The sequence below is a fragment of the Thermobia domestica genome, chromosome 6 (assembly GCF_964235325.1).
Source record: "Thermobia domestica chromosome 6, izTheDome1.hap1.1, whole genome shotgun sequence".
Classification (NCBI taxonomy): Eukaryota; Metazoa; Arthropoda; class Insecta; order Zygentoma; family Lepismatidae; genus Thermobia; species Thermobia domestica.
This window is the reverse complement of record NC_137459.1, coordinates 188,982,819-188,999,118: the sequence shown is the minus strand read 5'-3', so window position 1 is coordinate 188,999,118 and position 16,300 is coordinate 188,982,819. Positions and strand designations below refer to the sequence as shown.

General features: G+C 37.3%; 1 protein-coding gene across 4 annotated transcripts in view; it reads right to left on the bottom strand.

Annotated features, from left to right (window-relative positions):
* Positions 1 to 16,300, bottom strand: part of LOC145688367 (metabotropic glutamate receptor 5-like) — a 420,659-nt gene that overhangs the window by 77,369 nt on the left and 326,990 nt on the right. For all 4 annotated transcript variants that reach the window (XM_081762517.1, XM_081762520.1, XM_081762518.1 and 1 more), the window contains one exon: positions 366 to 536. In XM_081762517.1, the coding sequence (XP_081618643.1) occupies positions 366 to 536 (171 nt within the window). The remainder of the gene's footprint in view (positions 1 to 365; positions 537 to 16,300) is intronic.

The window sequence follows — 16,300 nt, the reverse complement described above, 5'->3', positions numbered from 1 at the left end:
ATTCATTCTTTTTTCTATTATTTAGAAAATTCAAGAAACTAACTAAAGGCCCAAAACGTTGTTAAGCTCTTGGTCATACTAGCACCTAAACATGCAATGTGAGGTTGTCAAACAAAGTTCATCGTGTCTGAAATTTACCAGACAAGTTGTGTTGTTCCTAAATGCTATTAAGTAATTTTCTCCTTATACTTCGATAATAATGTATTATATCTTACGTGTTTTGGGGGTACAAAAAGATCAACTTTAAATTTCACATAATTTATTTTGATAACTTCGGTTGAGGATCTAGACATTTTTTTTTTTTTTAGAAATTAATATCTATTTGAGTTAAGTTACATATCTATTTCAGGTGTAAAATTTCTTACCTATTTGAGCTCCTTGTGGCAAAGACTGGTTATTGATGACTTCGATTGCCCACTTGGCTGCCAAAACATGTTGAACTGCAGGGAGATTTAATCTTCCACATTTTGCTTCAAAGAAAGGGCTTGGGTAGCCATCTTTCCCAGGTCCAGGAGTATGCAGGTCTATTAGGAGACCTAAAGAGAAATGAAGTCATGTAAATCAAATTTACAAGTATGTGATTGATAATTCTTTATATGTTACTCTTGAAATAATCTAAATTCTAAAAAGGACTACTAACACCGCTACGTAAATACACGTCCTTTAAGACATTTAGAGTCAAGAACTCTAAATGCAAGTACGATATTAAATAATGAGAAAGAAAAGGACCTATTCGGTTGCAGTGATGGGAACAGACTTTGGGGGAGATGGTTAAAATTCGGCTTAAATATAGAAGGGACTATGCAGATTCTATATTCGAATAGCAAATTGTCCTAAAATGGATGGAACACTCAAAAAAGCACGAAACATCAATGTCAAAGGAAAAATCAATAAAAAATAAAATCCTCCACTTATCTTAAGAACCAAAAGAGGAAGATGGCTGAAATTCGGCTTAAATATAGAAGGGACTATAGATTCTGTATTCCAAAAGCAAATTGTCCTCAAATGGATGGGACATAGTAAAAAAAAATCACGAAACATGAACGTTAAAGTCAATGGAAAATCAGTGAAAAAAAGAAGTTCACATTTCTCAAAAAGTATAACAAGGAGATGGCTAATTGAAAGCGATTGCAAAGACATAGTGAAGAGCTTATAAAAGGTAATCAAGAAAGTTGTGTCGCTTTTTCACCCACAACCTTCGAATATCGATATGTCACCGGAAACGTACTTGCAAGATCAAAAATAGTCCCCATCAATGTCGACGACCTTCTGTCAACGTTGTGTAAGGCCATAGATTCTATTGCGGTAGAACTTGCTAGGTCCTGAAGCGAGGAATGTATCAAATGAAATCTGTACCAGAGATTTGAACTGACGTCATTTTAAAGGTAATTGTCAAAAGAATGGAACAGGTGATAATCGGACGGTGCAATGTCCGGGGAGTATAGCGGATGCAACAGCGTTTCCCATCCAAGGGGTAGAATGCTGTCCCATGTCATTCTAGCCATGTGGTGCTTAGCATTGTCCTGTAACAGGAGGACACCTTTGCGATTCATAAATGCTGGCTCAAGAGTTTTGAGTTTCTTAAACACAGCTCAACTGTTGACAGTACACAATTTCATTGATGTTCTGACCAGCTGGTAGCAGCTCCTGATGCACGATGACGCGAGCAGTCCACCAAACGCACAGGAGGACTTTCTTTTGGCGCAGTGCTGGTTTCGGCTGTTTTGGAACCCATTCATGAGATGCTAACCAATGATGACGGCGCCGTGGAGCTTCGTACAGGAGCCACTTCTCATCACATGTCAACACTGCCCAGATATGGCTCCTTCGTCAGACGAGACAGCAAAGGAACAGGTGTCTGCTCGCGTTAACTTCTGGCCCGGAGTCAAATTATGTGGGACCCATCGACCCAATTTGTAGTGCTTTTCAGGTTGATGGAGATGTTGCCGAATAGTTTCTCCACTCACACTAAATTGTAGTCCCAGTTCCTCACATGTCTGACCCTGTTCGCCTCAATTGCTGCCTGAAGATTTAGTTTTGTACATGTGTTAATCGTCCGGCACGTGGTGTGTCTTCGAGTGTTTTTTACCGTTCCTAAACTTGTTAAACCACCGCTGCACTGTCCGCGTAGTCACGACACCTTCACCAAAGACCTTCATATCTTCCACCCCACTGCAACGGCGTTTGACCCTGTTTGAACTCTACAGCATACACGGCCTTACGACGCTCTGTAGAGGTCCCATGTCCACTCTGTCCTTACGCAAGTTCTTGGTGTAACTGAACTGCCACAACCAGGTAGTATGTTGGATATACCCACACCAACAACTGACCTTCTCCGTATCTCCATTCGCATTGAACTGACGGTGTAAGGGCCAACTGAACACAGACCTCCACAAAAATCGGCAGAACTTTATTGGTTACTTTATAAAAGCGATGTATAAATAGAATATGGCGTTAGATAAATATGGATAGAATATTGACAAGAGTAAAGATATTCGAGTTAATCAATAATAACGATAAAGTATATACATCTTCGAATTTCCCAAGATGACCCACGTGAAGTTTACGTGCTTGAAATATCTCTACATCTGGATTTGGAATCTCCAGACGAGATTTAGCATGCAACGTGACTTCTGACCTGACCACGTGACAGTCTGGTGCTTATGGTAAACTGAATAGGCTCTTTTAATCATTTAAAGCCTGCTCTCAACTAAAATTTAGCACGGAAATAAAATATTAATGGAAAGCAAAACATACAGGTGAAGAGACATTTCAAGGTTAACTTAGGATGAGGTAATAAAAACAGAGATACAGTTTCCAATGAAATACTAAGCTCAGTGTTTTTATGGAAAAGTGTTAAAGTGAATACCAGCTTTAAAAGAAGTTAAAAACACAGTATATGAACTCTGAGAATTTCGGGAAAGGTATCCAGATTACAATCTCAATTCCAGAACGATAGTATAGAGATGGAAAAAACACTGACAAGGAACTGACATGAACCTATCATCCGGACATCCAAATCAAACGTAGTCCATTTGATAAACATAAAGATGTGTTCATAAAAAAAAAAAAAAGTGCCATGGACAACCGAGTAATCCCCTGGAGCCCATTAACCCTGTTAGTATAAAGAAAATCGTAGACTCGCAGTAAAATAGCTATTGCATCAACACTGTTCATTGGAAAGTCATGGTTTATAGTTCACTCTCTTCAGCATGAAACAAGCTTACCAGAAGTGCTATGTATTTGGGCCCATAACGCACTTAAACAGTGAAAATTGGGAGAATGTCGGGAAAATTCCCTCCAGAAATCTCATCAACTTTGGACCCCTCTGGATTGACCCCGGCTAAAAGCATTAAATTCAAATGTATCTCGAAAAATACTGTAGGGGGGAGGGTAAGAAATGTGTGTGCCAAGTTTTGTATTGATAGGCATAATAGATATGAGGGGAAAGCGTGTATTGGTATACAAGCTTTTCCCTCCTATTTATTCCGGGCTTTTTGAGGCCAGCCATCCTGAGTGAGGTTTTACTGGGTTTTCCTCATTCACACCAGACAAATACCGGAATAGTACCTAACATAATGGTCTCTAGCCTCTTCATTTCTTCCCCTCCAATTCCACTGGCAGTGTGATCGCCAAGGGGGTCATCCCTCATACATGACGAGCTACTAAGACCATAGATGCCGAAAGCCCAGGAATCTAATTCCTAATCCTAATTTTAAAAAAAATAATCATTTACTTATCCAAATTGATTTGAATATTTGTACATCTACAGGGTGTCTCAAAAGTCTCCTGACTAAGGGTAACTTATCAAAATTACAACAAAATACAAGAGAGGAAACAGTCTCCAAATATGATATTTTCAGTCTAAAGTGAAGGGATATTTTAAATCCGACGAGTCGTTTTGGCTGTACACTCTTTATGCGACAATGTTAAATGAAAATGCAACGTTGCCATTTACCTGAACCCACAACATAAGTGAATGAAGTTACTGTCTTTTACGCTAATGTGTCCATGGCCAGACCCCATTCGAAACAGTAACTTCATTCATTTATGTTCTGGGTTCAGGTAAATGGCAACATTGTGGTTTCATTTAACATTGGGCGCATAAAGAGTGTACAGCCCAAACGGCTCGTCCGATTTCAAAAACTCCTTCACTTTAGATTGAAAACAACATATTTGAAGACGGTTTTCCTGTTACATTTTGTTGTAACTCTGATAATAACAGAGGGGACTTTTGAGACACCCTGTATATTATATCATAGCCAAAGCAAGTTAATCTTTCTAAAAAATATGATACAGGGTAAGTTGCATTATTAAAATCAAAAGCGTAGATTTCCAAGTGACAAGCCTCATCACCTGGCGTGGGAAACCCGTGTTTTATTCTTGGTCGTTCAGATTCCAACTTTTTTGTGTGTCTCATAATCTTTGCACTGACTCAACTTGAAAGCAACCAACACAACCACGATGATGTCCTTGATTTTTCAGGGAAAAATCAAATTAAGGACAAAAAGTGGTAAGAGAAGGCAGCGAGCTTGGACAGACTCGTGTATTTCCTTGGACCACCATGGAACTCGCTAAAATGGAGTATCGCCTCCGCACTCTAGGCCTAAACAACGGGCAACATCTAGAACAGTTTACTCGATCAGATCTAGTGCACCAACTACAGGGAGACCATCAGACGGATAGAACTTGCCGAGTTGCCGAAACTGATATTCAACTTTTGAGATTACGGTATCAGAATTCCCTCCGAGTTTTCACCCAGGCATCCTTAGCTTCCAGTATAAGCATACGGGAGATTGTTTTACTCCAGTTGTATATATGTGTATCACTTAGTTGGTGGCCGGACATCCAGGGACAGGTTCGGCTCAGCTTGGGTTGGCTTCTCTTATATGTGGTATTTTATTTCCCAGTAACTATTGGTCAGAACTGAACCAAATTTAGTGGGTAAATAGTTCATGGCCAAATTAATAGAAAACCCTATATTTAGTAACTGGGGTCGGCCAGGGGTAGACTCGGGTAGGCCAAATTCGGCTTGCATGTGGTACCTCTCGGTAACTACTGGCCGGATCTAAATTAAATTCACTGGGCAAGTAGCGTATCTTACATTTGGTGGCCAGGAACAGGCTCGGATCGACAATAGACTGTTCCACAGCTTTGCAAGCCGGGAGCTTCTGAGTTCAGTTCAACTCGGCTTGTTATGGTAGGTACCTTACTAGTTTGATCCTACAGGCACCCACCTGAAGCTGGGACAGACATTCAAGACCCTCAGATTCACGAAGGACCGTTATCCTCCTATCAGTTAATTACTGATTGAAACGATTTAATTGGGCTTACTACCATTAGCGACTACAAGTACTCCTCCATCACTGGGTCAGTAGAGCTAGAAATCTACCTGTGGTACGCTCATGTCATATTAACTTCATTTACTCCTGGGTGTTGAAGGAAAACATAACCCGGTATAGTCCAACCCATCACGGTGAACTCCCATAAGGGCAACTGTCTGAGTCCCATCCCTGCTTACCTCTTCTACAGCAGAACTGCAACGAGCAAGCTGATCCTAGCGAGATTCGTGATTTTTCCATTGAGCATGAGCAATCTGATAAGCAATTTATTAGAACATAGGAACAAGTCGGATAAAACCGGGTAGGCGGATAAAATCAGGACCTGAGTTTTTTTTGGTTATATCAGTGCTGTGGTTATACCGGCCAATGCATGGAATTAGTTGCAAACAGTCTCCAGAGAAAGCTGAGTAAGTGGCTCCTTTGTTGTTGGCGATGCATTGAAGAATTTGTGTAAAAAAGTTTTGTCTATCATTGATAATATAGTTCTGTTTCTAACCACTGGAAGATTGACTTATGTAAGTATACAATATATATTAACACCTCTTTCTGCTGTTATTTCATGTTTTCAAATCAGGATTTCTGTGTTCTTTGAGAGGTGCTAGGCCTGTAGTTCTGAGTAATGGCGTGGTAGAATAAAACCGGGACCTCAACATTCGGACAGAACCGGGTAGTACTCTGTTTCGGACAACTCGTTTCGTAATGTGTGTGCGGTTGAATGTGTTTGTTTCATTTAGTGATAGACTATTAAAGATAAATAAGAATCCTTTATGGATTACGCATATATAATCAGAGTATTCATTTTCATAAATTACGTATAAAATATTACGTTTTCAGCAACTTTGTTAATATAAAACTTAAAATGTGGTGAATGCGGAAGTAAATGAAGGTCAACAACCTACTACAGAATGTACTCTTTTTGCAAAAGGTTATAGAGACCTATCAAGGCGTCGACTTCGAGGCCACACACACGTCACCATTGCTTCAAAAAATGGCTAAGATCAACGATCAAGTCGATAATCAGCCATCTTGTTACTCACCGCAGACTGTAAGGCAGGTGTCTTCTTTTGCAATATCATCAACAGAATTAATGCCTCCTCTAGTACAACAAGGCCCACGAGTTGTGAATAATTTCGACAAGAGGTGTGGGAAGACAGTCATTCTAACTTTGTCCCCTTATAAGCGAGAATTGGAGCAAGAAGAAGCAGAAAAAGCCAAGAAACAAGAAAAGAAAAATCGAAAGCGTAAACCGTTTAAGGAATTTGACTCAAAACCTGTCAAAACAATACGAAAAGGAAACCATCCAAAGAATTCAAGAGTTAAACATCAGATGAAGATGACGAGGAAAGTGACGAATCGTGTATCTTTTGTAATGAATTTTATGCCAAATCAACATCTATGGAAGGCTTAATACAGTGCCTTAACTGTAGAGGATGGGCACACGAACCTTGTAGCAATGCGGACGAACATGATGAAACATTTGCTTGTGGTTTTTGTTCTTAGACTTAACAAGGTCGTGACCTAAAGCTATTTATTTCTATGATATTGGTTTAATATAGTCTAGCTCTCTATTTTCCGTACTTTTTAGGCTCACATATTTTTCACTTGTATCCTGGGTTACTGTACTAGTTCTTAGAGTAATTACATATTTTTCTTATAAAAGAAAACTTTTTAATAGTTATTTCTCTATGTACCCGGTTTTGTTCGACCTGGTTGGACAAAACCGGGATTTTGCATACCCTTTGGATACCGGGTTTGAGAGCATACCGGATTTTTGCTCTCAAATTTATGAGCTTTTTCACTGAAATAAACATTTTTGTGTCAATAACAAAGCTATTTAGCATTTGAAAACTAATTCAAGCTAAACCGTCCATATAGATGCTGAGAAACAATAGAAACGTTTTGGGGCCCGGTTTTGCCCGAGTTTTCTCTACATGTGAATTATACAGGGTGAGTCAAAAGTCCTTGGACAATTGCATAAGTTTGAAAATCGACGCGAAAAGTAAAAGTGACGATGGAAACAGAGGTTTGATGAGGGGCCGGGACTTTTGGAGTGTATATCATTCATGGCCGCCATCTCGAAATCCGCCATTTTGGATTCAAGTCAATTTTTTAAATGGGGAGGGGGCGTATGACACATCAAATAGCACTAGCTTGAGCTCAGGAATTTAGTGGTGTTTTTTCTTTTTACCCATGGTGCTTGCCGACTCTTCGACGCCGAGGGACGTTATCCCTCTTACGTTTGACGGTTTTAAGGTCATAGGTGTCCGTATTACCAGTAAATATGTAGTGCATTCGTAAAACTATTAGTATTATTTTTGATTACTTTGATGGTAACGCAAATATTCTTCAGTAAAATTTGGTTTTCCAACAACCGTTTAGTTCAGTTATTTGTTGCTACTCTTCAAATAAGCATTTTGTAGAATCAACGCCAGCAATAGCTTAAAAATTCTCGTCAAATTTACGAAGCTTAATGCTCAGAGTTCCTTTTAACACTATAGGAAGAAACCACGTAACGCTTACTATTTCAAGTGCTGAATTCAATTTTCCCTACTAGCGGATGTTTGAATGTACAGTATAGAAAGCGACATTTTCGAAAAAAAAAAAAAGTCGCGAAAGAATGCTCGGGAATTCTCGCAATTGAACGCACAAAGCATCGGAACTGAATACTTCAACAATAAAACTATTTATTTTACGCTGGAAGATGCTTAATTTCATTTAAGACATTTTAAAACATTTACTTTATAAAATATGAATTTTATCTTTGTTAATTCTTTAAAATTAATTTTCTGGAATGAACCGTCCTGCAACAAGTGCTCGGGTAATTCCCGTAATTGAACGCACAAAGTGTCGGACGTGAACTTCAACAATAAAATCATTTATTTTACGCTGGAAATATTTATGTCGTATAAGACATTTTGAAACATTTATTTTATAAAACACGAATTATATATCTTTGTTTTAAATTAATATATTTTGTGTTCATATTTGGCGAATGTCACTGAGGCTCCTGGGATGATTCGATCTACATTTGTTCGTTCGTCTGCCTGTACCACACACACTACAGGGTAATGTTTTCAGGCTTTTAAGTTTAAATTTTCAGGGTACAAGCACGAGACACACTAAATTTTCTGTGTAGATTTGGCGGCATACCAACGTAAAATTTCAAAATGGCGGCATTTTTTTCTCAAAATAGCTGATATCCACGCTAGAAAGCGGAATTTTTCGGTCCTTTAAATTTAAATTTTCAGAATAGAAGCACGAGAGACTCTAAAGTAGCTGTATATATTCTGGCGGTGATCAAATGTAAAATTTCAAAATGGCGGCCAGTTTTTCAAAACAGCAGTGAATAGAAAATTGTTGCTAGTTGTGACAATAATAATTTTGAAATATAAAGCACATTTTAACACTTTTACCCCGAAGACATTAAAATATTTCGAAAAGAAAAAACAATTAAACCCGAAAATACCCAATTAAACCCGAAAAAGAATCATATGGACCCAGGTGGGTTGGACTTCTTCGAAAAATCCAGTTTTTTTTTCAAAACCTTCTTGGTTAGCTTTCGGGCATGCGTACCGGACGTGTGTTCGGAATTATTGTCTTCTATATTCCATAGTGTCCCAGTATTTGGTGCTTCGTTCTCTTTTGATTGAGTCATGACTCAATTTGAGTATAAGATCATTTGAGGTGTTCTTTTGACATCAGTCTTGGACTGTAGCATTGCAAAATTGTTGCTTTGGCAGCATTTATACATACTATCAAGGATTTTATTTACTGTATAAGGTACTTTGAAAACAAACACCGCTAAGTTTGAGAGGTGATTCTTGACATCAAGAAAAAAAAAATGTTAGTATGGACTTGCGGGAGAAAGTGCTTAGTTTCACAGCTAAGGCTGTCCAAAAGCGTGGGAATGCTACATTGCATCGGGTGTTATTTCGAACACTAGAAACCATGGAGAGGCAGTTCATTCAGTGTATAGAAGTCATATATTTGCTACCCAAAAATGCATGTAACAATAATGTGCAATGTGTAAGGTCAGGGATTTTCTACAAGGCATAATTTCCGAACATAATTCTCAGATATGGCCTGACTTAAAGATGGGTCCGTACGCGTCTTCGGCGCGACAGACCAAGGTTCGAGAATTCGCGACAGACCAGGGTTCGACCAGGGGAGAACCCCGAGAAAACCCCATGTACACCGTGTTTGTCCACCACAAAGTCTACTTGGCGCGAGCTGGGATCGAAGTAGGAAACCCACGCACCAGATGTGAACGCTTCACCACAGACCCTGGAGACAGAAAAGTATAAGCCGGAAAAGTGCTGAAGAACAATGGTGAAAAATAATTTAAAAATAGAAAACTAGTTATTATACTGTTCACGTAAAACTTGAATTCTGAGGACTTAAATATTTGGATCAAGTAAGATTAGGGAGAAGTAGGCTACCATTAATGAACAGTATTTGAGCACAACGCCTGCATCATGATGAAAATAATTGCGGAGTTAGCTCATCACGTAAGTTTTTCCTGTTAGTTTGGAATGATCGAAATTTTTACGTTGTGACTTTTCTCAAAAGCAGACTCTGATAGCAGCGAACTGCAGGGTGTTTCCTTTCAATTTGTAGCTCTTGATTGATAGTGCTGATTCTGATAGAGTGAACGATGCTTTTCTTCAAAGTCATGGAGATGCATTTTCAAAAGAATGCTCTCACTGAGAATAGTATTATCATCAACCTTTTGAGGTTGACAACGAATTTGTTTTCCTACAAGTCCTCTAACTACATTAAGTTCTCCAATATACCGCTAGGATCAGGCCCGCAACTAGGGTTTCTGTCACCCGGGGCAAACACACAATTCGGCGCCCCCCCCCCCCAAGGTTTAGTCGAAAAGTATCACTTATGGATTGCAACTGTAAATAACATTCTTAACCCGTAAGTACTATGGACCGTCTCTCAGACCGCTGCGACTTTTCATATCATTATATTTTCCACAGTCTCACTACTACAAGTGAATCTTTTCGTCTACCTTCCTGTCTAGCAAATGGTTACATATTGTAAAGTTCGTGTTATAATTGATCCCCTGTGCGCGGCGCTGGAGGGGTCGAGCGGTCTCAGAGACGTACTATAGTAGTTACGTGAGTATTTTGCTGATCAGCTGTCTTTCGTTATCTACTGATTATTAGCAGTTTTGTGTCTTACCGTGTGGCACGTCTTGCACCACACATCAAAAAATGACCCAGAGACTGGAAAATCTGAAATAATCACATTTTATAACATGAGTAAAGGCGGAGTGGATACTCTAAACAAAAATGTACAGATTACACATCAAGTCGTCGAACAAGACGATAGCCATTGACAATTTTCTTTATGCTGGTGGATGTTGCGTGTGGTGTCAATGCGTGTCTTGCATCAAGTCTACGCTAAGTCCACAGTGATGACAAGACTTGATTTCATGAAAACGTTGGCAAAAGGACTTATTAGGCCTCACATAGAACGTAGATTTTTCATCGGACATCTGCCACGAGAGCTGTGTTTTTCAATCAAGAGCTTGAAACTGAGTTTCCCACCATCGCGCATAAGGAGTTCAAAAGGAAAACATAGTCTTCTGTCAACTGAGTTCTAAGCGCAAAGCAAAGATACTCATTCGTGTCAGTGGTGTGGGGTACCGATTTCCTTGCAGTGCAGAAAAAGAAGATATAAGTGCCTACCTGAAGAAATTGCATGCTGTCAGAAAAGTTAGTGCGGTACTTTCTTTACCGTCAAAACGTATTTTCTTTACTTTCTCAATCATATAAGAACTAAAAATAATTCTTATTCATTACCTTTACACTACAAAAAATGTAAGAGTACAACTATAACAGTACCTTCCTGTAAGTTTAAAAAAGCTAAAATTCCATGTTTTTTCTCCGTTTTTACTATATTTTTTATTCTCAGTGCATCTATAAGAACAGTGTATTTTAAATTAGTGTTATTTTGACTACATAGAAGCGGAGAAAAAAATTGAATATTTCAACAATTACAATTTTAGAATAACAATGAAAGCATTGTTGCAAATTTTGACCATGTTCACTTTCTCATTGTTTTAAAAATATAAAGCTATTTTTTTTTACATCGTGAAATTACTATGTTTTACTTTTCTATAAGCAACTAAGATATGTAGGATATCATTTTTAAAAATATGCAATGAAACTATTACCGGTACTAAGGAAATGTGAAGCAACAATGCGGTCTGACAGACCGTTCCATAGTAGTTACGTGATTATTTTTGTCCATAGTACTTAAGGGTTAATGAAACCAGTTATATCGATTTTTAAGTACTTTTACCCTCCAATACGCGCGCGGGCTACCATTGTAGCCCAGCGTTTTTATTTTCCTTGCCGCAAAGTAATTCGAGATGATAACTCAAAGGGTTCTGTGTACCTTTCTATCAACTATCATTCTGCGTGTTTAGGGTGTGGTCAAACGTAAAATCGAAAGGATCTCATTGTTATTCTGCTTGAAAGTTTCATGGGCTACATCTGTAGCCCGCGAGACTATTGATGTCACGGGTGTTCCAAAGCGTCAAAGTTTTTTCATTATAGTTTGAGTGTTGATCAGATGATCAATGAGTTTGCAAAATGCCAATTCTGATCAGAAATGTTTTTAAAACCAATATTTACGATCCAAAATCATTGAGAACATAACAATGCAACAATGAAAAGCTTATTTTTATTTCTGTAAATTTTTCGGTGTAATCCTTTGATGTGGAGAAAAGAAGAAAACTTTCCATCAACAATGAAGCACACAAGAACTCCACACTATATTGTTATGTGTACCTCTCGAAGTTGAGCACTTTCTGTACCTTTTGGGCACCTTTCTGTATACTTTCTCTTTCTGTATATATGCACCTCTAAGGTGCACACAAGTGATAGAAAAAACTGATTCGAGCAAAGCATCTCTCTTTACAGTGCATTAACTAGAAAGTTCATTGAATATGAAAGAAATTGCTTCATAAAATATTAATAAATAGATCAAGATATTTAGATTATTTAATGTATAGTAAATATTATACATTATAAACGATTAATGTAAAAAATGATTGAAATTAACAATAAAGCATAATAAAGCATAAGTTGGACTGATAGATAACAATTCAAAATGCCTCGAAGAGCTCTCAAGCAAAACTAATAGATAAAGCTTCATACAGCCTTCACTCGCAAAATCTCTTGGTAGGCGTACAAGAAACAATTAAATACACCGAGGCGTGTAAATTATCTTTTCCGCCACAAAACTGCCCTCTAGTTTAAAAACATTACAGCAATTGCGTAACATTACAGAGCTAAACTCTTCAACCACCAGCAAGCAACAAAAATCGGGAACTTTTCGCCCCCGCCCCTATTGATAACAGCGTTTTAAACTTCAGAGCTGTTCTGAATGGAATCATACAAACAAACAGCTCCTTGTGGTAGGAAAAGGAAAGGGGGCGGGTTCTCTGTGGTCGCCAAAGGGAACAAATGCATGCAATATTAGGTGTATGACATTACACCTAGATGAGACTCTGTCTCTGTCTCTCTCTCTCTCTCTCTCTCTCTCTCTCTCTCTCTCTCTCTCTCTCTCTCTCTCTATATATATATATATATATATATATATATATATATATATATATATATATATATATATATATATAAAACTTTTGATTTCTTTTAACCTCTAGAATAAGTTCCTCAAGGGAAAGGGTGCGATTTTTAAAACAATTGATATATCTTCTTTCCGGCGCCCCCTCCAACCACGCGCCCGGGGCACGTGCCCCCTCTGCCCCCCCCTAGTTGCGGCCCTGGCTAGGATCCCATAATTTTGATGTCAGTTCTATTACCTTACTAGTAAGGTCATCTGGCGGCATACTTTGGAACTGCAAGATATAATCCTATCACTGTCAGCTTATTCAAAGCACTCACAAATTCAGCATAGAATACAAAAATACAAATTTTCGATTTACCAATTTAAATTATTGTATTTTACAGCAGAACTAAGTACACAGTAGCTACGATGCTTGTAGATTTCTTACTGGAGTGAACATGGTCTTGAACAAGAAAGTTTATTATTATTATTATTATTATTATTATTATTATTATTATTATTATTATTATTATTATTATTATTAACTATCTTATTTACATTGTGCTCTAAATAAATAATACCAGCTGGCGTGATAATTATCTTTTGCAATTAAAGTGCATGCGCATTTATTTTTTCTTAACATATTTTGAATACTATTCGGTCATTAAATATTTGACAAAGAAGAATATGAAGGCAACTTAACTGAATAACGATATGAAAAATATTCTGAGAAACTCGGCTCTGTTCTATTCAGCTATTAATAAGTGGACATCTGAATCTAGAGGTGGTCGTGAAGGCCTCTAAGGTGACCTGCGAGATGGATGACCAAAATCTATTACAATATGAAAAGTTCACAATATGACATTGCACGATCGTCAATTAGAGATTGAAGATATTGCAAAAGTTCTAAACGTTTCAGATGAACTAATTTTTAACACTTTGATCAAAGTACTGTGCATGAAGAAACTGTAACTGGAAGTTCCGATCGCTGACACTTGACTAAAACCTAACGATATTGTCTCTAAAGACAATTATGTTGGTTTGAAAACAAACAAACAAACAAACAAACAAACTGAGTTTTAAATTCTGTTCTTAAAGCTGATAAAACATGGCTGGACTAGTACACTCCAGCACGAAACTACTGTAAAAAGAACGTAAATATCCTGACTGTTACCTCCAAAGAATATCACATGTAATTGTTGTCCGAAAAGTCACATCTTAAGTTTGTTGGAATGCGACAAGTGTTCTCACAGACTACCTTTCATGTGGTAAAACCACCACCACTGTACATTGTGAGTAGTTTCGGTGCCAACTAGCTATATACATAAAGGCAAAAGACTAGGTTTATCAAAGAATCTAACTCATATTGAATCACAACAATGCTCACCGTCACACGGGTATCACTGAAATGGCAAAAATCAATGAGTTGCGATATAATTTGCAGTCAAGTCTGGCTTCATGAGACTTCTCTTTCCTTAGTAGACTTTAGGTTTCTTCAGAAAAGGGGCTTAAAGCACGAACGAATGAAAACGTTGAACACTAGAGCCCTATTTTTCATTACTAGTCTTGTATTTTTTTTTACAACTTGTAAAATATCGTGAAGTACAGTATTAGAATAATAGTAGAAAACATGTTTAAACAATAACCCTTAACTGCCATGCTGAAAATAAATTCAATTCCTGTGAGGTCCAACAGACCCTAATTTCTTCTTTCCCGAATATTATTTTTATTTCTTTCATTCTAATTTCACGTCTCTTATGTCAATGTTGTTCTCTATGTTTCTCACATGGCAAGAAGTTACCAATATATACAAACTCACTGAAGAATTGAACACAAATATGCTGAGAAGTTACTAGGTTGGAGAAATATTAGATTGGGTAAGATTTATTCACAGAGACATTGGATATATTTTCTTCCAGCACTTTGCTATTTTTTTCTCCAGATACACAATGTAAAACTGTACTGAAAATAAGCCGCTTTCTTCTTCCACATCGTCATTGTCATTGTCATATTTCCTCAAAACAAGATTCGTCACTAGTGATTGAGCAACCACTCTCTTCGAAGTCCAACTCATCTTTACTTACATCATTTTCATTTTTTTCTATGTTTCTTCCTCCAACTGTCTTTAAGGTTCCGAATACACTTTATATTAGTTCTTGCCTTGGCGTTTAAGTAATCTAACAGATAATCGTAATCTAATAGATACATACTCTAACAGATATTTGTACAACGAATGTATTTAATAAAAATGCAATTTCATTCCCATTTGAAAGTGGGCTAGCCCTAGAAGATAACGTCTTCTCTAATGACAATGGTATCTGTAGTGTCATTTTGAGAGTTATACGTATAGAACACAAAGTTTATAAAAGCAAAACCCAAAAAACATGTAACATTTATTTATCAGTCACGACATTGAATAATTAAATAAATACTTACATTTGTAGTTGGGTGAAGTCTCAAGACTCCAGGTAACTCACATTGCAGAAAGTCACAGCACTTTGTGTTTGTTCCTATCAAAGAATGCTAGTTCACGCTGAACTATGAGGTCAGATAAGGAATCAGTTGCACCTATCAAGCACCTTTAAATTTAGAAAGAAAAAAAATCACAACGGCTGGGGTCTGTGAGACCCTATCACGGTGGTTAAAAGGCTAATGCTGCTACTTCTAACTTTTTGTAATTTTATGGAGTATACAATAGTAAAATGTTTGATTTTGAAAAGTTTTACAGTACTTAGTCAACTCTAGTAGTTTTGAGAAATATACCCCAGAAGGAATCTGGCTTTCACGATTGCATCGTTAGGCCAAGTGAGTTAATATCCAAGATGATGTTGAGAAAGAATTTTCAAATGAAACTGAACTTCGGCCTTTCTGCTATATATTTTCTACAGTATATTTTTTTTCTTTTTTTGCCCTTTCTTTCGTAAGTTACGTATATGAGGTGTCTACCAAACTTATGTTATATAATAGGGATAGGCAATTCCGGAATCCGGAAAGTAAAATCGGAAAAATTCGGGACTTTTTCCGAATTCTGGAATTTTTCTCAATTCTAGAATTTTCTAAATTCCGGATTTTTTTCAAATTCCGGAAAGTGTAATTTCCGAATCCGGAAAATAAATTTTCTGGAATCCGGATTCTGGAAAATTTTGGTCATCCCTAGTATATAATTAAATTTCTGATACTTTTTCGTGACCAAATTATGATTTTCCGTAACTCTGGTGTAGTCCTATTGGTTTGCCTTAGTAGTTATACCGTATATCATTAAAAAAAATTAACATATTTGAAGTTCACTGTGAGTTTTGACTTCTGGTAAATTTAGCCTAATTTTAAAGGCAATTTTAGAAATTTTAATATAAAATACCCTCATATTGAGT